This window comes from Pogona vitticeps, chromosome 5 (assembly GCF_051106095.1).
Source record: "Pogona vitticeps strain Pit_001003342236 chromosome 5, PviZW2.1, whole genome shotgun sequence".
Taxonomy (NCBI): Eukaryota; Metazoa; Chordata; class Lepidosauria; order Squamata; family Agamidae; genus Pogona; species Pogona vitticeps.
In genome coordinates, this window is record NC_135787.1 from 94,100,722 (window position 1) to 94,124,561 (window position 23,840).

Sequence of the window (23,840 nt, forward strand, 5' to 3'; positions counted from 1 at the left end):
CTTTTTAAGATGCTGTCAAGGTTTGTCATTGCTTTCCTCCCAAGAAGCAGGCGTCTTTTAATTTCGGGGCTGCTGTCTCCATCTGCAGTGATCATGGAGCCCAAGGAAGTAAAATCTGTCACTGCCTCCATATCTTCCCCTTCTATTTCCCAGGAGGTGATGGGACCAGTGGCCATGATCTTAGTTTTTTTGATGTTGAGTTTCAGACCGGTTTTTGCACTCTCGTCTTTCACCCTCATTACAAGGTTCTTTAGTTCCTCCTCACTTTCCGCCATCAGAGTGGTATCATCTGCATATCGGAGGTTGTTGATATTTCTTCCGGCAATCTTAATTCCAGTTTAGGATTCCTCCAGTCCAGCCTTCCGCATGATGTATTCTGCATATAAGTTAAATAAGCCGGGGGACAATATACAGCCTTGTCGTACTCCTTTCCCAATTTTGAACCAACCCGTTGTTCCATATCCAGTTCTAACTGTTGCTTCCTGTTCCACATATAGGTTTCTCAGGAGATGGATAAGGTGGTCAGGCACTCCCATTTCTTTTAGGACTTGCCATAGTTTGCTGTGGTCCACACAGTCAAAGGCTTTTGCATAGTCAATGAAGCAGAAATAGATGTTTTTCTGGAACTCTCTGGCTTTCCCCATAATCCAGCGCATGTTGGCAACTTGGTCTCTAGTTCCTCTGCCCCTTCGGAATCCCGCTTGTACTTCTGGGAGTTCTCGGTCCACATACTGCTGAAGCCTACCTTGTATGATTTTGAGCATAACCTTACTGGCGTGTGAGATGAGTGCAATTGTCCGGTAGTTGGAGCATTCTTTGGCACTGCCCTTCTTTGGTATTGGGATGTAGACTGATCTTTTCCAGTCCTCTGGCCACTGTTGAGTTTTCCAAATTTGTTGGCATATTGAATGTAGCACCTTAACAGCACCATCCTTTAAGATTTTAAATAGTTCAACTGGAATGCCATCACCTCCACTGGCCTTGTTGTTAGCCAGGTTTTCTAAGGCCCACTTGACCTCACTCTCCAGGATGTCTGGCTCTAGGTCAGCAACTATATTGTCTGGGTTGTCCGGGATATCCAAAACTTTCTGACATAATTCCTCTGTGTATTCTTGCCACCTCTTCTTGATGTCTTCTGCTTCTGTGAGGTCCCTTCCATTTTTGTCTTTTATCATGTCCATCTTTGCACAAAATTTTCTTCTAATATCTCCAATTTTCCTGAACAGATCTCTGGTTTTTCCTTTTCTGTTATTTTCCTCTATTTTCCTTGACAGCATCTTAAAAAGCAGAGACATCACCTTGCCAACAAAAGTCCGAATAGTCAAAGCTATGGTTTTTCCTGTAGTGTTGTATGGAAGTGAGAGCTGGACCATAAAGAAAGCTGACCGCCGAAGAATTTATGCCTTTGAATTGTGGTGCTGGAGGAGACTCTTGAGAGTTCCCTGGACTGCAAAGAGAACAAACCTATCAATTCTAAAGGAAATCAACCCCGAGTGCTCATTGGAAGGACAGATCCTGAAGCTGAGGCTCCAGTACTTTGGCCATCTCATGAGAAGAGAAGACTCCTTGGAAAAGACTTTGATGTTGGGAAAGTGTGAAGGCAAGAGGAGAAGGGGATGACCGAGGATGAGATGGTTGGACAATGTCATCGAAGCAACCAACATGAATTTGACACAACTCCAGGAAGCAGTGAAAGATAGGAGGGCCTGGCGTGCTCTGGTCCATGGGGTCACGAAGAGTCGGACACGACTAAACGACTGAACAAACAAACAAAGCTGCTGTCTTGACTAAGTGTCAAGCTGGAAGTTCCGAGTTCCCTGGTTTTCTCTGTCACTGACAGGTAAACACAGGCTTGCGTTACAAGTGGGATTGTGCTCTGACAGAATGCCTGAAGAGAAAAATCTATCAAACCACATGCATTTTCTTTCATGTGTACTTTAATAGACAGTATATTTTTATATGACTGTGTCAGAATGAGTTAGTAAGTCTTTTTGTGATTGAGTTTTCTTTTCCGGGGAAAACAAGAATAATACCATCTTTGGCAGTTTGGGAAGGGGGAAAATACCTTAAAATAGCTGCTGTAAAAGGGATCAGTTTGTCCTTTCATTAATGTAAGAGCCCTGCTGGATCAGGCCAAGGGCCTGTCTAGTCAAGCTTCCTGTATCCCACAGTGGCCCCACCAGGTGTCTCTGGGAGCCCAAGAGAAAACTAGATACCTGTCTCCTGATACCCCTCCCCTGCATCTGACATTTGGAGGTACCTTCCTTTTAAGCCTGGAGATTATACATCCCGCTCATGGCTTGCAACTTGTGATGGACTTTTCCTCCAGGAATCTGTCCAATCCTCTTTTAAAGGCATCTACGCCAGATGCCATCACCACATCCTGTGGTAAGGAGTTCCACGGACTAACAACACACTGGGTAAAGAAATATTTTCTTTTGTCTGTTCTCCCTCTCCCAACACTCAGTTTGAGTTGATGTCCCCTGGTTTTGGTATTACGCGAGAGGGAAAAGAGCTTCCGTCTACCCACTTTATCCATCCCCTGCATAATTTTATATGTCTCAGTCATGTCCCCCCTCAGCTGCCTTTTCTCTGGACTAAAGAGCCCCAAACACTGTAGCCTTTCCTCATAAGGGAGGTGCCCCAGCCCAGTCATCATTTTGGTTGCTCTCTTCTGCACCTTTTCCAGTTCCACTATGTCTTTTTTGGGGTGTGGCAACCAGAACTGTATGCAATACTCCAGGTGTGGCCTTACCAGTGTTTTTTACAATGGCAGTATAATGTTGGCTGTTTTATTTTCAATCCCCTTTTTAAGTTAATTATTTTTCACTATGTAAACTTCTCTATTTTGGAAAGTAATGTAAAAATAACAAGGAGAATATGAACAATAAACATCACCAGCAGTAGTCTGAAGCTGAATCAACATGTGACTCAAACTAGGAAGAACAGGCAGGATGATTTACAAGGACCCTTCCTTAAACACAGCGCAGTCTTAGCTAAAGTGCTACATAGGAGAGAATAATTTTAAAACAGCACTTTTGAAGGAACTACAAGGGCAGAAGTGCCATTAAGGGTCAACAGTGTAAGAAAACTGTCAATCTTGCTGTTTAGTTTGGTGCTATTGATTTAAGCAGTGAATTAATTAACAGGAATGAAACAATTTCCCAGTCTCTAATGTGTCCATGTGCTAATTTAATTTTAGGAAGGAATTCTGCTTTTCAAAACCATAGGCTATGTCATCCTGAAAAGCAATCCCCTGTCCTCAAGCTAGTAATTTTAGTTCCCCGGAATGCCTGGAAAGATGGACATAATCACTAGGTCCTACATTGTTATTACTGGCCACTGCCCTATAATACATTCTCTTTCAGCTGTTTACAGAACAAGACTATATATGCATCTTCTTGGAATTCAGTGAAGGACTGCCAACATAATTTCACATCCCCTCCTTTATGTCTCGGCATCCTTCTGAACTGGGATGATTTATTCATATGGAATTGGGTGTGGATGTGAAAATGTATATAATAACGCACAAAAACATACTGGAATAGCTGGCCCAGGATTCGGATTTCTTTGCTTGCGCTGCACGTCGATGGAAGCGAGGGATCGCCCCCTCCCGTCCAATTAATGGGACCCCCCTCCCTCCCACCCAGTCAGCCGCCTTGTTCACACCTCGAGGCAAAGCCAGCCTGACCTTTCTCCGGCCTGCATTCCCTGCTTAAGAGTTTTCCCCATTCCTTGACTCTGCGCGGTTGTCAGTGAGAAGGACTGAAGCCCCGGAAAGTGACGGAAGAACACCCAGCTACAGTACTGGGTTGTCAAAGTAACCAAGTTTGCAGCAGCCCGCGGAGAGAACTGCTCGGCCCTTCACGTGGGAGTAAAGGAACGAGCCTTCGCTTCGGGCATCTTGAGTCCCCGCCGCCGCTCTGCCCGTTGCCGTTTTCGCCCAAGAGACGTCGGCTGGACGTTCCCCGCAAGCAGGCGAAAACCGTCCGGGCCGGTCTTCGGCAAGCGCCCTTCCACCGCTTCGGCCCCGCCCGTGAGACCCGCAAGCAGGGGGCGGGGGGGGGGGCGCGCCAGGAGAGGCCCCGCCCCAGAAGGCGGGCCCGCCGCCGCCGCCGCCGCCGCGCCGCTTGACCGTGCGGTCTTTGCCCATCGCCTCCCGCGAGTCCCGCGAGTCCCGGCGGCGGCCTTTGGAGGCGAGCGGTCTCGGCGTGTGGCGCGGCGGAGCCGGGGGCCATGAGGGCGCTGCTGGTGGCGCTGGCGGGGCTGGCCGCCCTGGCGCGGGGCTGGGGCTGGGGCGAGCGGTGCCCGGCGCGCTGCGACGTGTCCCGGTGCCCGAGCCCCAGCTGCCCGAGCGGGTACGTGCCCGACGGCTGCAACTGCTGCCTGGTGTGCGCGGCGGGCGAGGGCGAGGCGTGCGGGCTCCCGGAGGACCCCCCGTGTGGCGACGGCCTCCAGTGCCGCTTCCCCTCCGCCGACCAGACCCGCGGCGTGTGCCGGTGCAAGCTCAGCGCTCCCGTCTGCGGCAGCGACGGCCGGACCTACGCCAACGTCTGCCGCCTGAAGACCGCCGAGCGCCAAGCCCTGCAGCAGGCTCTCCCGCCGGTGCACCAGGTCCAGAAGGGCGCCTGCCGAGCCGGTAAGAGCCCGACGGGGGGTGGGGGAGAGCCCGGTGCCACGCGCGGCCGGAGGGCGGTGTTGGTTCGGCAGGCGAGAAAGGGTTAGTTGGGGAGAGAAGGGAGTGCGCAAGAGGACAGTTGGGGATCCACTGAGGTCGGAGGAGGGACGGGCCCTTCACACCTTCCTGGGCTGAAGCCTTCCTTCAGTTTGAACAGCTGGAATGCCATCTTCATTTTTCTTCCCCTCTCCTGACCCTGTTATAAATCTGAGTTATTTCAGCAGCTCCTGTGTCCAGTTGAGTCATTTGACTTTGAGAAATACAAGAGCGAGTTAGTGGTAGAGGACTATCTTATTTTCTCAGAACAATTAAAGATGGTATGACAGGCATTATTGCCCCTCTGGGGCTCTCCTGTAAGCCACTTGTTAATGCCCTTGGATCGGTTTTGCTGGGCTTTGTAGTACTTCAAAAACCTGCAATACCTGTTTGACCAGAGTTTATAGTAATACAAAAGAAATGTGTCTATATCATGAGAAACAATACCACCTTTCCCCCTCTTACTGCTTGAGGTCTTTATCAGGTCTGCTGTAGTAGGAGAAAATCCAACTGCTCAGTGGTGTTCGTTCCCTGACAGGGTATTCTTCCTAGCAGAAGACATTGTAATTTTTCTTTAGCCTATGCAAAGTACTATATCCGCAAAGTAAATTTCCGGATGCTGTATACATTATTGCAGGAGACTTCAATCATGTAGATCTACGTGCAGTCCTCCCCAAATTCCATCAACATGTAAGGTGTGCTACTAGGGGGCTGAACACCTTAGATAAGGTCTACACGAATATTGCAAATGGATACAGGATATTACAATTGCCACACTTGGGCCAGTCTGACCATATGTCCCTGTTTTTAGCTCCGGAGTATATTCCTCTGAGAAAACAGTCAGGGCCAGTAGTCAAGACAGTGAAAAGCTGGCCGGAGGGAGCAATGGAGCAGTTAAAGGACTGTTTTGAACAAACAAATTGGGAAATTTTTGACCATCCTGATCTGGAAGAACATACAGCTGCAGTGTTAGGGTATATGGCACACTGTATTGACACGGTCACAGTGGATAAACGTATCCGGGTTTATCCCAATCAAAAACCTTGGATGACCGGGAAGGTTAGACGCCTGTTGTATGCTAGAAATAAGGCTTTTAAGTCTGGGGATGATCTAGACTACAGTGCAGCAAGAACGAATTTGAGGAGAGGCATTAAGCAAGCTAAGGCCGAATACAAGAGGAGAATTGAAGACTGCTTTCTCAGCAATAACATGAGGCAAGTTTGGCAGGGGGTTCAACAACTAACAAACTACAAAGCAAAAAAGGTTTCCTCAGGCGGAGGTGTGGAGGTGGCTGAGCAGTTGAACAACTTTTTTGCTCGATTCGAGATCGATCAAACTGAAACTGTTCGTTTGCCATCATTTACTCAGCAGAGTCCCCCCTTCATTGTGAATGAGCAGGATGTGAGACAGACTATGAAAGTGGTTAACTCCAGAAAAGCAGCTGGACCCGACTTAATTCCTGGTCGGGTGGTAAAAGACTGTGCTGATCAGCTAGCCGGGATATGGACTGTAATTTTTAATAGATCCCTGACACTATGCGCAGTTCCCGTCTGTCTCAAGGCTTCCATCATCGTTCCACTGCCTAAAAAGTTGCCTACAAACAGTCCGAATGACTACAGGCCGGTGGCACTAACTTCAATCTTCATTAAGATTGAAGTGCTTTGAGCAGTTAGTTCGGAAATATATTATCTCCTGCCTTCCTCATCCCTTTGATGGGCTTCAGTTTGCTTATAAAGAAAATAGATCAACCGAGGATGCGATCAATACTGTGCTTTATATGGCTTTATCCCACTTGGAAACACAAGGGAATTATGTAAGAATGCTGTTCGCGGACTTTAGCTCTGCTTTTAACACCATTATACCCCACAGATTAATAGACAAACTTAAAGATCTTGATTTTCCAGATTCTATCTGTCTGTGGATTTTGGATTTTTTAACAAATCGTCCACAAAGGGTTAAACTGAATGACTACATCTCTACTGACAAGATACTCAGCACTGGCACTCCACAAGGCTGTGTCCTTAGTCCACTACTGTTCTCCATTTATTCATCGGATTGCACCAATAACCATCCCAGTAATAGGATTATCAAATTTGCAGACGATACTACACTAGTAGGACTTATCTCTGGGGATGATGAGTCTGCGTATCGGGACGAGGTATTACAGCTATCCCGCTGGTGCAAAAAAAACAATCTTTTATTTAACATCCAAAAAACCAAGGAATTCATAGTGGACTATAGGAAAAAAAGAGCAGACATTCAGCCACTGTATATAGATGGAGTTTGTGTGGAACAGGTGGTTGAATGTAAGTTTCTTGGGACTATCATAACAAATGACCTGACTTGGAGTGCAAACACCGCTGCGTTAATCAGGAAGGCACAACAACGGTTGTATTTTCTAAGGATTCTTAGAAAGCAACAATTGACTGAGAGTTTGTTAATCACCTTCTATCGGAGTTCGATTGAGAGCATATTATCCTACTGTCTCTGTGTATGGTTCACGAGCTGCACAGTGGCAGAGAAAAAGGCAATTCAAAGGGTGATTAAGACGGCCCAAAACATCGTTGGCTGTTCACTCCCCTCTTTGGAAGAATTGTATAAGAACAGATGTAAGAGGAAGATATCTAACATACTGAAAGACTCCTCTCATCCGGGATATCAGCTCTTTAAACTATTACCATCAGGAAGGAGATTCAGGGTATTGAAAGCAAGGACAAGCAGATTCAAGAACAGTTTTTACCCAAGTGCAGTATTGAGTTTAAATGTGGGGCCATAGGTTTTTGGTGGATTTTAATTGCTGAGAGAAAACGGGGTATCTATATTTGGATGGTGAAAGTTGTGTATATTTTAACTTTTTTTTGTAGTGTTGTCCAGTTTTACCTTGGGGAAGAGCACCTCATTTCGTTGCACCCACTTGTGAGCGCAATGACAAATAAATTTCTTATGTCTTATGTCTTATGTCTTATAATGAAAGGTATTTATTTATTGATCCCTTATTCCTGGTTTAGGAAGGAGTTTCCATTACCAATCTGGCAGCAACTTTTCTCCCTTGTAGGATTAGCTCAGTAGGAAAATTAGTATCACCAAGCTGGAAGAGATTACCCAGTCCTTGTTCATTGCAAATTCTGTAGTGCAGGAAGCAACTGCAGCATCCTTTCCTTAAACACCTGCTATGTTGGAGAATCCATGACCTCCTGGGACAAGCCATTGCTAAACACCTCTCACTGTGAAAATAATTCTTCCAATACTTAGCGGAAGTTTGCTTCCCTCAAGTTTCACTCATTAGTTCTATGCCAACCCCAAAAGCATGAGAGAATAAATATTCTTTTCCATGGATTTCAGAGTTTCTGGACTGCTCACCTTCCTGGTCACTCTTTTCTAGATGTTCATCAGTACCTTCCTTAAAATGGGATGCCTGAAGCTGGACACATTGCACCAGTTGTAATCTGGGTAACAGAGAATAGACTGGAACTACTGTTTAAGGTGGCCGAGCACTGTGCTTCTACTAACACTGTCCAGTATTGCATCAGCTTTGTGATATTTAATCTATTTCTATATAGTTTCTAGTATCTAAATGTTGTTGTTGTTGTTTAGTCATTAAGTCGTGTCCGACTCTTTGTGACCCCATGGACCGGAGCACGCCAGGCCCTCCTGTCTTCCACTGCCTCCCAGAGTTGGGTCAAATTCATGTTGGTAGCTTCGATGACACTGTCCAACCATCTCATCCTCTGTCATCCCCTTCTCTTCTTGCCCTCACACTTTCCTAACATTAGGGTCTTTTCCAGGGAGTCTTCTCTTCTCACGAGAGGGCCGAAGTATTGGAGCCCCAGCTTCAGAATCTGTCCTTCCAGTGAGCACTCAGGTTTGATTCCCTTCCGAATGGATATGTATGTTCTCCTTGCAGTCCAGGGGACTCTCAAGAGTCTCCTCTAGCACCACAATTCAAAAGCATCAATTCTTTGGCGGTCGGCCTTCTTTCTGGTCCAGCTTTCACTTCCATACATCACTACTGGAAAAACCATAGCTTTGACTATGCGGACCTTTGTCGGCAAGGTGAGGCCTCTGTTTTTTAAGATGCTGTCAAGGTTTGTCATCACTTTCCTCCCAAGAAGCAGGCGTCTTTTAAATTTCGTGGCTGCTGTCTCCATCTGCAGTGATCATGGAGCCCAAGAAAGTAAAATCTGTCACTACCTCCATATCTTCCCCTTTGACTTGCCAGGAGGTGATGGGACCAGTGGCCATGATCTTAGTTTTGTTGTTGTTGAGCTTCAGACCATTTTTTCCACTCTCCTCTTTCACCCTCATTACAAGGTTCCTTAATTCTTCCTCACTTTCTGCCATCAGAGTGGTATCATCTGCATATCGAAGGTTGTTGATATTTCTTCCGGCAATCTTAATTCCGGCTTGGGATTCATGCAGTCCAGCCTTTCGCGTGAGGTATTCTGCATACAAGTTAAATAAGCCGGGGGACAATATACAGCCTTGTCATACTCCTTTCCCAATTTTGAACCAATCAGTTGTTCCATATCCAGTTCTAACTGTTGCTTCCTGTCCCACATATAGAATTTCAGAAGATAGATAAATATCCAAATAACTTGTTAAAAATATTCTAAAAAATACTCTTGATGACTTTCTTAGGAGATTGTGTATTCAGTTCCTGCAAATTGGAATGGTTAGCAAAGCACACTCCTTTTGGAACGAAATCACATCCACACCTCTTCTAAGAAAATAAGAAAGCTAATGTTTATTAGAAAAATGATTGGCTGACATCCTGTTGCCACAAGTTATAAGGCTGATGATTAAAAATCAGTGATTGCCTTAAAATATCCCAGAGCTTCCCTGGAAGCCCTTTCCTCACGGGGAAGCCAGCAGGGACTATGGCACAGGGGTGAAATCTTCCAGTTTTTAAATAATTGCCAATTTGAGGATGATTTTACTGGTGGTGGTGATTTTTAGAGATTCAAGCTTTCTCCCATCAGGTGTTCCCCAACTACTTCCTCATGATGGAGGGGATCTGAAGAGAACCTTGGGACTTTGGGGGGTTGGGGTTGGAAAAGTTTAATTTAAAAATTTTCATAGGTGATGATTTCGTTGGTCTTTTGTTGCGTACATTGCCCAATTGGATGTCAGCATTGAAATGGGAAAGCAATAGGAAACCTGGTTCTGGCTCACTAATGCAGAGGTGCAGGAATAATTGGCTTCCCACACCTCTGAAGAAACAAAAGCAAGATGTCTCCTCTGTCCTCTGCTGGAAAGAACTGAGAAGGAGGGAAGCGACATCATACTATCAGTCTTGGTTGAAGGAAGGTCAGCAGAAGTCAGAACAAGTAAAGGATAATATAGGAAACCTGAGAAGGTCTTTCTCTCACAAGCATCTCCTTTAATGTATGCTGAATAGTAGCCAGTCATCTGTAACAGGCATGGTTGCTGTCCTGCAAGTTTCTGCCACTTTTATTTGATCAACCAGTTCTTTTATATTGGCTAGAATTAAGTCCCGGCCAATGTATCCCTTTGCTTTCCCTGTTAACTTTTGAAAGCTATTAAAATCACCTTATGACTCACCTCTGCAAAATTTTGTCATCTGTTCCAGGAAACCATCATTCATGTCCTCAGAGTCATTGGGGTAGAAGAACCTAAAACTTATGGAACTTCTCTCTCTAAATTTTCTTTCATGCATTTCTGCATGCAGTTGCAGTGAGGTGATTTTAGGCCAGATGCTTAGTGTTCATATACTTCAAAATATGTGAGTCTGCTGCATCTGAGGCCCCAGTTCTCCGAGGGATCTTGGACTTATGCCCTTGTGGTATCACTAAATGGCAGGGACAGGGAGAGATGCATACCAGCTGACTCTCAAGAAAACATCACTCTTTGTTTGTCAGCTCAGCTTTTGTACTAGCAAAAGTTTCTTCAGTTCACTTCATGGATCATTGGGCTGTGCAAAAACAAACTGTCTGAAAAGTTTAGCGTTGGGTAGTTCGGTTTTTTCATTGACCAGCATGAAATGGGAGAGGAGACAGCTCCGTATCCAAAATTAGAAAAAAACAACAGCAGTTAAATGTTCCTTTAGAGCTAAAATAAGTGGTTCTATCACTGATGTTTGCTGTGAAATCCCAGTGCCTCCCATTCTACACAAATACCTTCAAAAGAACATTTTACAAACAGGACAAGGCAGAGAGAGAGAGAGAGAGAGAGACTACTTAGTCTCTGCCTTCTCTGCCTTCACATCTGCTTTTATTGATACAAATATTCCAGATACATGTTTAAATTCCAAATAGAAGTCCACCCACCACCATTTACAGATACTGAGGTGTAAGCCCACTAAATTCATTGGGACTTATTTATGAACCTGCTAGTTACGGGTGACAAAAATACACCTTGTTGTATGACTTTACTTAAATGTTTCATAAATGCTTTTTCCATCAGAGGGTCTTTAGGATTGACTTAGGGTGTGACTAAAGAATGCTGTCTTGGGTTGATATGGCTTGATTCAAATTTCCTATGGCAGTCAAATCGCTGTGGTCATTCACATAGAATGCTTATCTCAGCCAGTTTTCCGGGCAAGAATCCACACCACACCTCAAATTGCTACAGTCCTCACCAGAGAATTGAGTTGCTCACCCTCCTCTGTCATTAATACTACCCTCTACTCCACCTCTTTGATTTTTAAAAATATTTTGGCAAGTGACATAGTACTAGATTGATATAGCTTGTGAACTGCAGTGCCTATCTGATATAACACAGTGCAGTATTCCAGTAGAGTGTGAGCATCCCCCTCAACCAAGCACCTTTTGTCTCTCTTGTGGACAATTTTCTTCAGTGTTATGTCAGATAAGCTCTCCAGTTTTATAAGTTATTATATGGCACCACTCTTGTTACCTCCTCCCAGATTGAGATAGTTGTTCCAGTTTCCCTTAGTTAGCTTGTTAATCAAAATATCTTGGGACATTTTGTCACAAGCTTTGCTGAAAAAAGGTAAAGGTCAAGATATAATATGTCTACAACATTCTCACCATCTATCGGAGATTACTTAATCAGAAAATTATATCATATTAGCTTGGCAGAATTTTTTTTTTGAAAAATCTATGTCAACTACTAGTTATCACTGCATTGTTTTCAAGGTACTGACTGACTGACTGTTTTACATCTGCTCAAGAATTTTCCCTGGGATTGATGTCTGTAGTTCCCAGGTTCCTCCTTTTGCTCCCTTTGAAGACAAGGACAACATTAGCCATCCTACAATCTTTTGTCACTTCACCCATCTTCCATTATTTCAAGAAAATAATACACAGTGACCCTGCGAGTTTTTCAGCTGGATGCAGTTCATCTTGCCCTGGAGATTTGAACTCATTCAAAGTAATGAGGTTTTCCTTGACTATTTGTTTTCTTTGTCATTTGTTACCATTTTGCCAGCCCAATTGAGTGGCCGAGCCACTATTCCTTTTCTGTCTTTTGCTACGCATGTACCTGACAAATGTTTTTAGTGTCTCTTGCTAACCTCAGTTCATTCTCAACTAATTCCTAATGCCACCTCTGCAATTCTTTGCTGCTTCCTTTCACTTCCTTTTTTTGTTCTCACGTCCTCTCTGAGCTTTTTGTGAAGCCACATGGGTCCTTTTTGCTATCTTCCAGCAAATTTCTTGTTGAAATTGTTTGTAGTTCTGACTTTAGAACACCCTTTTTAAAGAAATCCCTACCAATCTTGAATTCCTTTTCCTTTGAGGATCTCCTGTCATTGGACCTTAGTTATCAATGTTCTGCATTTATTAAAGTCAGCTTTCCTAAAATTCAGCACACACTCAGTTTTTGCTTACTTTGTAATAAACAAATCAAGTATAACATGGTCACTTCCCCTAGAGTTCACTTACTGCCACTTATCCATCAAGTCATCCCTATTGATTAGAAACAAGCCAAGGATAATTAATCTTCTAGTTGCTTGCCCCACTTTTTGTAGGAGAAAATTATTAGCAATGCAAGCCAGTAGTTTCTTGGAAGGGCCACATTTGACAGAATTTGGCTCCCAATTCCTCAAGAGCAATTTAAGAGCAATTTAAGTCTCTCATTAGTCCTACATGGTATCTTTTTGAAATTCTTGCAGTTTGGTTTTCAAAGGTTTCATCTGCATCCTCTCCTTGATTAGGCAGTCAGTAGTAGAATCCAACTACCACATTCTTCTTTTTTTGCCCCAATTATTTTAATCCACATTTCTGTGCAGAAATATTATTTTTGAATGTCTTTCTATTTTTGTTCTTTTTGAACAATTAATGTCCTTGAATTACTGTATTCCAGTCATGGGAGTCATCCCATAAGTTTCAGTTATCCCTGTGAAGTCAAATTTACCCTCCTGAAGTAAGATTTCACAGGACTCAGTGCCAGGAGTGTGGGAAATTGTTCAGTTCCCATATTCCTAGCATTTGTGTATAGACCCTGGAGAACTTTGTTACAAGAAACTATAGCTTGCTTAAATAATCCTAAGCGAGCAATCCTATGCTTAGGGTTCCCAGCTGATGGGCGGAAGAATTTCGTAGAACTCTAGTTCCACGGTGTTTGAACACCAGACATCTTAGGTCTTGTTGGGCCAGGGTTATTGCTGCCTGTCTTGCTAGGCTGATGAGATGGGGGCATTAACATCTTTATAACTGCCGAGATGCAAGGTGTGTGTTGACGTGTGTCCATTATTGATCTTCCATGTGTAAATGATTGTAGTCACTCTCACTAGCACAGTTCTTGATTAGTTGGTACTAGTGTTTCAAATGGGGAAGCAGGGAATAGTCTACTATCTTCTTTTATTTAGGAGTGTTTCTGGTTATGTGCTTTTATTCTCCTTCTCTTGGTTGAGCACATATATAGTATAGCAGCTGACCAGCTGGGCTCTTTCAACTTCTCCCAGAATAATTAGGGTGTAAAATTGCTCTGTAAGTGTACTTTAACATGATGTACCATTAGTTGGCAAAAACTGGAAAAGTGCATTGCATGTGCTAAATCATTCTCTGTGGATTCAAAGCAGCAGAAAGTTTGTGAGAAAACTTTCCATTTCAGTGTTTTTGGAAAAACAACAGCACTGTCAAGAAGTCCAGCCACTCAAACTGTGGAACATTCTTATTTTGGTTGTTCTCTACACATTTCAGACAGTTCGAAAATGTTTATTTTAGCTGTCTGTGGGCAAAAATAATATTATTTGAGACTTCAAAAAGTAAGTAATTTAACAGCTCCTACCCAGTGCTAAGTCATGAAGATATGTGAATAAGGACTGGGATTCTTGTTAATTCAGTTTTTAAAGAATAATAATATAAGGACTGGGATTCTTGTTAATTCAGTTTTTAAAGAATAATAATATAATAGTATAAACCAAGCCATTTAACACATCATAAGAACATAAGAACATAAGCCCTGCTGGATCAGGCCAAAGGCCCGTCTAGTCCAGCTTCCTGTACCTCACAGTGGCCCCACCAGATGCCTCTGGGAGCGCAAGAGACAACTAGATCCCTGTCTCCTGATACCCCTCCTCTGCATCTGGCATTTTGAGGTACCTTCCTTTTAAGACTGGAGATTATACATCCCCATCGTGGCTTGTAACCTGTGATGGACTTTTCCTCCAGGAATCTGTCCAGTCCTCTACTAAAGGCATCTAGGCCAGATGCCATCACCACATCCTGTGGCAAGGAGTTCCACGGACTAACAACACGCTGGGTCAAGAAAGATTTTCTTTTGCCTGTTCTCACTCTCCCAACACTCAATTTGAGTGGATGTCCCCTGCTTCTGGTATTCTGGGCCCGGCGACATATTGATCTTCAATTTATTGATTAGGTCTAAAGCATCCTCTCTTTTATCCTATATCTGATTTAATTCATTAGTCAGACAGATGGGAAGAACTCATTTAATTTCTCTGCAATCTCCAAGTCCCCCTTTATCTCCCCTTTATCTCTCTCACCATCTAGAAGGCCAGCCACTTCTCTGGCAGGTTTCCTGCTTCTCACATATTTAAAGAAGCTTTTATTATTCCCCTTTATATTGCTGGCCATACGTTCCTCAAAGTCCTTCTTTGCCTTCCATATCATCTTCTTACATTTCTTTTGCCAGAGCTTGTGCTTCTTTTTATTTTCCTTATTTGGGAAGGATTTCCATTTATGGAAGGACCCCTCCTTGCCCTTTAAAGCCTCTCTAACTCTGGTCGTTAACCCTGCCGGGACCCTCTTGGACTTAGCTGACCCCTTCTTTCTTTCCGGTAGACACTTCCACTGGGCCTCTACTACCATTGTTTTAAACAGGCTCCATGCACTCTGGAGAGACTGGATTCTTTTCACCTTACCTTTCACCTTCTTTCCAACTAGTTTCCTCATCTGAGGGAAGTCCACCCTTCAGAAATCAAGGATTTTTGTGTCAGATTTGCTTGAACCATATTTTCCCCTGCACGTGACTTATATATATCAAGTCCAGATATCAAAACTGGAATGGAGGCAAATACATGCATTTTTGCATGTTTTTTCTTTCCTGTTTGTTTCCAGGCTACATGACCAAATATCTCCAATGCATCATATTTCAGGGTACATAGTAGTATACTCAGTGAACAGAAGGAAAGGAAATGTGAAACTCTAGAATTAGAAGCTGAACTGAAATTTGCCTTTGAGCAAGTTTTATCAAATTCTAAACATGAAACGTAAGCTTCACAAACTATATTCAGCCAATGGTGGCTTTGCTCTCAGTTCTACCAAAGTATTATATGGGAATCTAACAACTGGAGGGTACATTGCTTTTGGTACATTGCCTCAAACAAACCAAATCTTGAAACTGTAGCCCCTTCCATAGGGATTTGAAGGCTGTTGCCCTCATCACCAATAAAATAGATTTAAGGCATGGGCAAAAAGAAACCTGCGGGTGGGAACAGGGATATGTGGGCAGAGGAACTTCCTTTTTCAAAGTCTTGGATATATCCTTATAATCTTCTTTTGGTTTTTATGTATGTGTGTACGTTTGAATGTTTTGCTTAACTCAGCTGTTGACTTTCAGCACAAGAGCTTGACCATGGGCTAAATGAACGGTAATAAGATTTTAAAAAATTAATTAGTCTTCTGGGGAAGTAAGATCCTAAACTTTTAAAAATTTTTCCACTAATACTCCTGGTACTGGAGTAAATATTGTTTTGGAAGCCAGTAGTTCCTTGGTGTAGAGAGCTGACGTGCTCCCGTAGCAAAGCAAAACAAAAACATAAATGTTTCAGAGAAGAAAAAGAAGAGCATTGCTTGCCACACATTTTTTCTGGAATATTTATACTTAATTGATTGTAATTTATCATTTTTATTATGATATTCTTGTTCAGAAAGCCAAGGGGAAAAACAAGAACAACAAATTGTGAGGAATTTGAAACAAATTGTAAATTAAAGATATTGGCAAATAAAACCCTGTTATAAAATGCTGTATGCACAATGGCATTTTTTTCCACAAGTTGCCAGCCACCAGTTGTGTGTTTGATTGTTTTGCAGCTACTTTGCCTTTTCAGGTATATTTTTCTCCTTTGCTGCAGTGTGGGAGCAACAAGAGGTATCCCTACCTCTAATGTGGAGAAGTTTTCCACATACTTTCCTAATGAAGTCTACTGTATAACCCCATCCCCCTCCATCTGAAAGAATTCTCTCCCCCATCCTCTACGAATGTACATGGAAGGCAAAGATAGAGAAAGCTTGGCTTCCTTCACTCCGGAGTATACAACTTGAAAAAATGAATTAAAATTGCAAAAAAGGAGAGATTTCACCTAAACATTAAGAAGAACCTTTTGGCAGTAAGAGCTGTTTGACAATGGAACGGACTGCTTCAGAGGGTGGCGGACTCTCCTTCATTGACAGTTGCTTACTGGGGACAAGTTAGCTGTGGATTTCCTGCTTCAGTGGGGCGTTGGACTTGACTACTATCTTTTCTAGCTGTATACTTCTGTGATTCTGTAAATTCTCTAGTCATCTTTCAAATGGACAGGAAAGACAGTTCTGTCCTCTGCTGTGGTACCCACATTTTGTGTCTCTATTTCTTTGCTTGACACATTTACTGCAGTAGCCTCTTTAAAAAACAAGAAGAATCCTTTGCACTAGCATAGCTTTAACTGAGTCGTAATTTGTAGGAACTGGTGATCATTATTTTAGTAGAATTGAGTAGGCTGGCAAGTGACCTTATGGATAAGAACGTGATCACTCTTGATGCTCACGGTGAGGTAAACATATGTTTATTGTTGGAAAATAAACATAAGTTCATGACAACACAGGATAAAACTTATGTCTCAATACAGAAGCCCTTAGAAATGGCTTTTATATATTCAGGTATGCTGAAAGTCAATATGAAGGTGCCTTCATAGCTCACTATCTACTACAGGTGAAGAAGAACAAAGAATGGAACATTTTTCTTGAGGAAACAGAGAACGTCTTAAGGAGGAAGTGATGAGTGACAAACTGACTGCCCCGCTCCTCAATTACTAGCTGTAAATAGAATGTCTCTGCAGGTATTAAGGTCACTGGAGAAGAAATGTACTGATAAATATATTTTATTTGCATTTCTTAAATTTGTAACTTGCCTTTCAGTTGAAAAATAGCACTCAAAGGCAATCAACAAACATTTAAAAATGAGTAAAATAATAAAATGATGAGCAAAATTCTGTTGGTCATTATGTGTAAGAGAATTTGAAGAAGTTGCTGTGGCTAATTGCAGCTAATTGTGAAACATACGTCATCATCATCATCATCATTGCTCCCAGATTATGAAATGCCTTCCCATTTGCACAGAGTTCCCACATTTGCTGCTTTTAAGGGAGGTTGCAACAGCACATCACATAAGTTTGGTCCTTTAAAATATTTTAATATTTATTGATTACTGTAATCATTTTGTTGGTATGTGCATGCTATGTGTATATCAGTCATGTCATCAAATAAACTGATATGCAACTGGCATCTCATCAGTTAGCTTCAGCAATGTCCACAGTTCTTCTTACTTACACCTAAATATTGAAGAGGATTCCAGTCATTAAAATTATTACAGTAATCAATAAATATTAAAAGTTTAAGAGACTACGTTTATGAGATGTGTTGTTGCACTCTCTCTTAAAATACAACTGTGAACTAAATACGACTGTGAGGACATTTCATAGTCTGGGAGCAATGATGATGATGATGATGATATGGAGAGTGGCATTCCCTCTGCATAGAAGTAGGAATCTGGACAGTGGAGGAACCAGCATTGTGCAGAGGAGAAAGTAATATTTTCATCTAAGGCTCACCTTAAGTAGAAATCAGCAAAATCTTTTTTAATTTCTAATTTCTCAATAATATGTTCAATTTTCTTTGCTAGTGCAGGTCATCAACAGCGAAACAGCCCAAGATATAAATTTAACTTCATTGCAGATGTGGTGGAGAAAATTGCACCAGCAGTTGTGCATATTGAACTTTTCCTAAGGTAAGTTGGTTGCATTTTGGGATGAAAAAGAAAATTATTATTGCCAAAAATATTTTTTGCAATTATTGTTAGCTAGGAATGCCTTGTTATTACCTTAATATCTCACCATGGTCTTGTGTCAGAGAGGCTCCCCAAAATTCTTGCACTGTCTTCTTGCAGAGACCAGATAACTATTGCATCATCCAGGAAAAGAGTTCTATTGTGGGCTGCATAGTGAAGTCCTGATATTGCATGACCAGTCAAAACAGCATTCTGTAAGCCATCACTAATAAGAGAGGGGAAAGTTACCATTTTTTATGGTTCTTGCATCAGGACCATGTTAGGCGTAATGAGCGTAGACGACATGGACTTGCACTGTGCCAAATTTGGAGAAGGTTGGACAGCTACTTTTGGTGTTATTTGTTTCAGAAAACTTTCCCACCTTCCCTCCCCATGATTTCATTTTACTAATATTTGCCACTTATAATGAATGTGTTAGTTATGTTTCAAATGCCACTGCTTCTTGAAAAAGAAATAGTTTCTACTAGTACAGTGGACCTTTGACCTACAGAATTAATCTGTATTGGAACGGTGGCCGCAGGTTGCAAAGTCCGTAGGTCGAGGGTCCCTTTCCCATAGGAATGCATTGAAAACCCTGTAATCCGTAACCAGACCAAGAACCACACACACACACACACACAAAATTAAAATAAAGACACCTTACCTGTCTGAAGCCTTCCAGGGGTCCCCCGCCACTGCCTGAGGCCTCCAAGGGCTTCCCCGTTGCTGCCAGAGGCCTCTCGGAGGTCCCCCGCCCCGACAGACTGGAAGGGGGAGGTGGGGAAAGTGCCAAATTTGAATTTGGCTCTTTCCCAGCCTCCCCCTTCTGGTCCATAGGTCGATTCTCCGGCCGCAAGTCGATTGTAAATTTTATGGCTGGAGAAGTCAGTACTGTACCTCGAAAAGTACGCACGTCAAGCCATGTGTACGTCAAGGGCCCACTGTACATGCTTTCAAAAAATTGAAGTTGATCCGTACTTTCTGTTAGAAATTATAGGGCATTAAGGATGCATGTTTTACATAGGAGAATGCATATTGAAGTATTCTGTAGCAATTGCCCAAACTTCTTGCTGGTACTTTAGGAAACTAATAAGTCTCATTGAGAAGAATGGGGCTTACTTCTGTCCAAGATGGTATATTGGGACTTCAGTTTATCACAGAAATAAGTGTCTTTAAACAAATAAACACACATAAAAAGAAACCGTGGAATGGGGAGGAACAGAGAGAGGAGCCATGGGCAAGGAGGAAGAGGGAGAGAGAGAATAGAGGAATGGAGAGAGTGAGAGAGAAAGAGGAGCTAAAAAGAGAGGCGGAGGCTTCAAAGGTAGAGAGGAGCCACAGAAAATGAGAGTGATGGAAGTTACAGTTAATTGTGTCTGGATTAGATGTGGTTAACTGTTGAAAAAAGGAGTCAGGTTCTGTGATTTTCCTTTGCTTGGTGTCTTGTTTGTGAATATTAGTGAATCCAGGAAGGGATTTTGTGCACCATCTTGACTGCTGACAGTGGTGTCATAAACCTTTAGGCTGTGAAGCTTGGCACACTGTTTCTTGCATGGGCACAATATTGCACAGCAATGTCATACCATTTCCAGGAGTTTTGAACTGTGGACACAGAAGCAATATCTCACATTCATAAACCAGAGGGCTTTTTTTTTTTTTGAAGGATTTACCGAAGTATAAACATGACTGCTGGCAAACCTAATACTTTCATTTACATGGTTCTATTGAAGCTGCAATTGTGACTTCAGCATATGTGGATAGAGACTGAGGGATAAAACAAGGAAGAATGGTGATAAGCCTTTGGACCCAAGCCCTGAGTCCAGCTCTTTCGTGCAAGATGCAAATCAAGTCCCAGGTCTTTGGTACCAAGTCCCAAGTCCCAGGCCTTGAGTCAAAGTCCCTAGTCTTGGATGGTTGGGAGGGAGTGTGCGTGTGTGCATAGGCAACAGGCCTGGCTTCCTTTTCCAGAGCCAGCCACTGCCTCTGCACATGTTCAGTAGGAGTGAGCCTGGCTCCTGGCCCCTTGCTGCCCACCTGCTCTTGATGCCGTCACACCACCACCGGCACCAAACTGTTCGTGCCACTGCCGCCCCAGAGCCTACCTGCTTCCATTGTCACCTCATGATGCTGTCTTCAGAAGCAAGCCACAGGCCTGGCTTCCCTTCCAGGAGCCAAGCCTTTTGCTTCTGGGCATGCTCAGCTAGGAGACAGTGGGGGGAACTCGAGACACAACTCATAAAAATGGCTCCAAGTTGTGAGTCGAGTGCGAGTCATTAGGGAAAAAACCCCAAGTCGAGCCCAAGTCAAGTTGCCAGTGTGACTCAGGTTGGACTCGACAGGGAGTCTTGACTCATAACCCCCCCTCCCATCCCTGAAAACAACACCGTATACGGTTACATTTAAGGAATAGTTACTGATTTGGATCATCTCCCCATAGACTGAAACTTTGCTTCAAAGAAAATCTTCCATGTATCAAGTTCTTGGTGTTTTGACGTGTTCATCCACCACATGTTGTTGTATCCAATAGTGTCTTTTGGGAAGCGTATTTATTTGTGTTGCTTTCTTGGTGCTACCCCTTGCAGTGAGTGTAGACATCTGGAAACTTTACTGGCAGGGGGAATATTAGCCAATGTTCTGTATACTCATGTCAGGCTTTTGCAATTTAGCCCAAGTTTAAATTTATGAAAGAGTGAATAGCAGCGAAGTTTATCTGACATACAGTTCTGACACTTGAGAGCTGAAATCATGACTGTTCAAGAACTATGATTCAGACAATCTTTCCTCCCTCAGGGCCTCACTAGATGAGATGCTGACCCATCTCTAGAAACGGTGCACCCTCAAGAAGAAAAGACTGCCTCTTTTTTTCTGATGAGAACTTGTCTCAGCCGACATTTGGCAAATTAGCCTGATTTTATTTTATAACTCATTGAAGGCGAGATCAAACCAGCTTTGTTGGCATGATTCAGCAAGGGACCACAGGGGGATCTGCATGACCTGTCTGGAGGCTACGACTGTGAGAAGTGTTGCAACACACATTCACCTTTAGTGATCTGACCCTGCGCAAATAGACTTACTAAGAACATATTCATGATGGTCAGTTACAAAATGAAGCAAGTTAATTTGCAACTTACAGGAAGCGTGGGAAATTTCTGCTGTGACAATCACAGACAATTGACTCTTAAGGAGTCGACTGTATTTAAAATTTATAGTTGGGTCTTTAGACTTATTTGTTGATCGGTGTCTTCCAATGTACCCTCTGATTTTCATCTTCGGTTGATCAGGGCTCCGCCACCCCCCTCTCTCTCAACTTCGCCCCTGCGTGCGCACTCCTCCCCCACGCGGGGTTCCATAGTGACTGGAAACTAATGCAACTGCTGCACAGAGGAGGAAGACAGATGTGCACAGGGAGGCAGAGGCATTGCGCACGGGCACACGCCCAACTTAAAAGGGAACCTTGTTGTCTTCTGTTTTTTTAAAAATAAAAATCATAACTGCTCTTGCAGTTTAAAAGGATGGAAAGGTGACCAGACATAGGATGATCCCGGAAGTTCTCATGATTCACCACCAGCCCAGTTGGGGGGAGAAGGCTCAATTTTCTACATTTCATGGGCTTACTCTTATAGTGACATTTGATAGGCAGCTGAGCATAGAAGCACCCTAAGTCTTTTTCCACTGGGCCTTTTTATACATTACACTACCCTTCCAGATTCTTCCATGTTTTTAACCAACTAGATCTCCTTTTTTCCAAAAGATATATGAAGGCAAGTAATTTCACTCCCCTCTCCATCATCCCAGTTGGAGCTATGGATACACTCCCAGTCCATCCTTGGAAGTTTCCATTTCCAGATCAGCCATGGATGAGAGAGGGGTTTTAAATGGTCTGCTGTGCTCTCCTTTAACATGTATTTTAATATTGATCTTAGTTACCATTTTAATATAATACTTATTTAATTATTTTTAAATATTTGTATACTTACTGTTTTAGTTTTAAATACTGTTTTAGTTTTAAATGATGTAAGCCAACTTGGGTCCTTTTGGCATATAAATATTTTAGATAAATAAATAAATAAATACAGTAAATACAGTAAATAAATAAATAAATAAATAAATAAATAAATAAATAAATAAATAAATAAGATGCTTCCCTCTTGTTGCTGGGGCAAAATACACAACCACTGTCAGTGAAACCATTCTTCTCACAAAATCAGGCCTGCCTCAAGGTGAATTCCTTCTTTCATTCTTCTTTGTACCTCAATTTTGTAACATTTCCTACTTTTCTTTGATTGTTTCTGAAAAAAGAAGGGATATTATTATTCTGGCCTGCTTCTCTTGTTCTTTAAGTTGATTTGATTAAGAGCTGTCCTTGATGTGTTTTTTTCCCCTCCACCTACAGGCATCCTCTGTTTGGCCGCAGTGTTCCTCTTTCCAGCGGATCTGGGTTTATTATGTCAGATTCTGGTTTAATTGTAACAAATGCCCATGTTGTGTCTAGCAGCAGTACAATGACAGGGCGTCAACAGTTAAAAGTGCAGCTACAGGATGGCGATACGTATGAAGCAACAATCAAAGACATTGATAAGAAGTCTGACATAGCAACAATAAAGATAAATCCACAGGCAAGTAGAAGAAATATGGCTGTAATGCGGCCTACATGATGCTGCTCAGAAATCATGGCTCGTGCACAGTATCATGTCCAGATTGTGTACTTTGTAGACCCCATTATACCAATCTTGGAAGGACTTCATGGGCTTCCAGTTTATTTCCAGGCATGGTCAAGACACTGGTTGTCAAGTAAGGATATGTTAAGATTCACCTCCTTCCATATGAATATCACTGCAAAAAGTAGCTTTTTTTCAGTACCAGAAGGGCTGTCACATGAGACTCTGGGAGAAATACACATACAAAAGCTGGCTTTTTTCCTACTCTTTATCCTCTCTTGCCAGCAATATGTAGCCCAGTACATGAACAGATGCCATCAATGTGTGTTCACCTACACTTATTGACACATGCATATGTATACTATGTGTTAGCTGAAAAGGGGGGAAATTAAACCATCAGCAGTAGCACCATGTCTTCTGTACATATAGCTTTATTCTAAAAGATTTTGAGTTAGTAAAGAAACACCTTCAAATAGATAGTTTCTTGTCTTGCTAAGCAGTAGCTGAAAAATAACCTTTATTTGCGGTGCTTCTCGTACAAAGATGCCTTGCATTTACACAGCTATTATAACTTGAAAATTCTGTGTGCTTGCTTTACATCTTATTAACAGGTACTTGGGGGGCTTTTATACCTGTAGAATCAGCCTCCAAGAATATCCTTGTTAATTATGGATTAGTGAGAAAGGATGCTGCTGCTCTTATTACCCAGCTTGGTTATGACCGGTTCCCAGATTTTACCTGCATTTCTGCACTAAACTTTCTCAAGATCTCAGGGTGTAGGTAAAGCAGTTTCTTCCTCCTAGTCACTTTGTGCCACTAGATAGGACTGAGCAGGATTCAGAGATCCAAGAGATCTGATTTCAGACTTCACGAAGGGCACAGCTGTCAGTCTGATGCATCCAGAGGTGGGACATATGCCTAAGGGACAAACTATATGAGGCCCCAGCTTCAAGTTGGAAGGTGATGGTGTTGTTATCCCTGCAGAAACAAATGTCTTCTGT

At 42.7% G+C, this 23,840-nt stretch overlaps 1 protein-coding gene across 1 annotated transcript in view; it reads left to right on the plus strand.

The window, feature by feature from the left end:
- The first annotated feature begins 4,146 nt into the window (after nucleotides 1–4,146).
- Nucleotides 4,147–23,840, plus strand: part of HTRA3 (HtrA serine peptidase 3) — a 59,701-nt gene continuing 40,007 nt past the window's right edge. Inside the window, exons 1-3 of the mRNA XM_073001015.2 lie at nucleotides 4,147–4,639; nucleotides 18,043–18,142; nucleotides 22,575–22,797. Coding sequence (XP_072857116.2) covers nucleotides 4,237–4,639; nucleotides 18,043–18,142; nucleotides 22,575–22,797 — 726 coding nt within the window. The 5' untranslated portion in view covers nucleotides 4,147–4,236. The remainder of the gene's footprint in view (nucleotides 4,640–18,042; nucleotides 18,143–22,574; nucleotides 22,798–23,840) is intronic.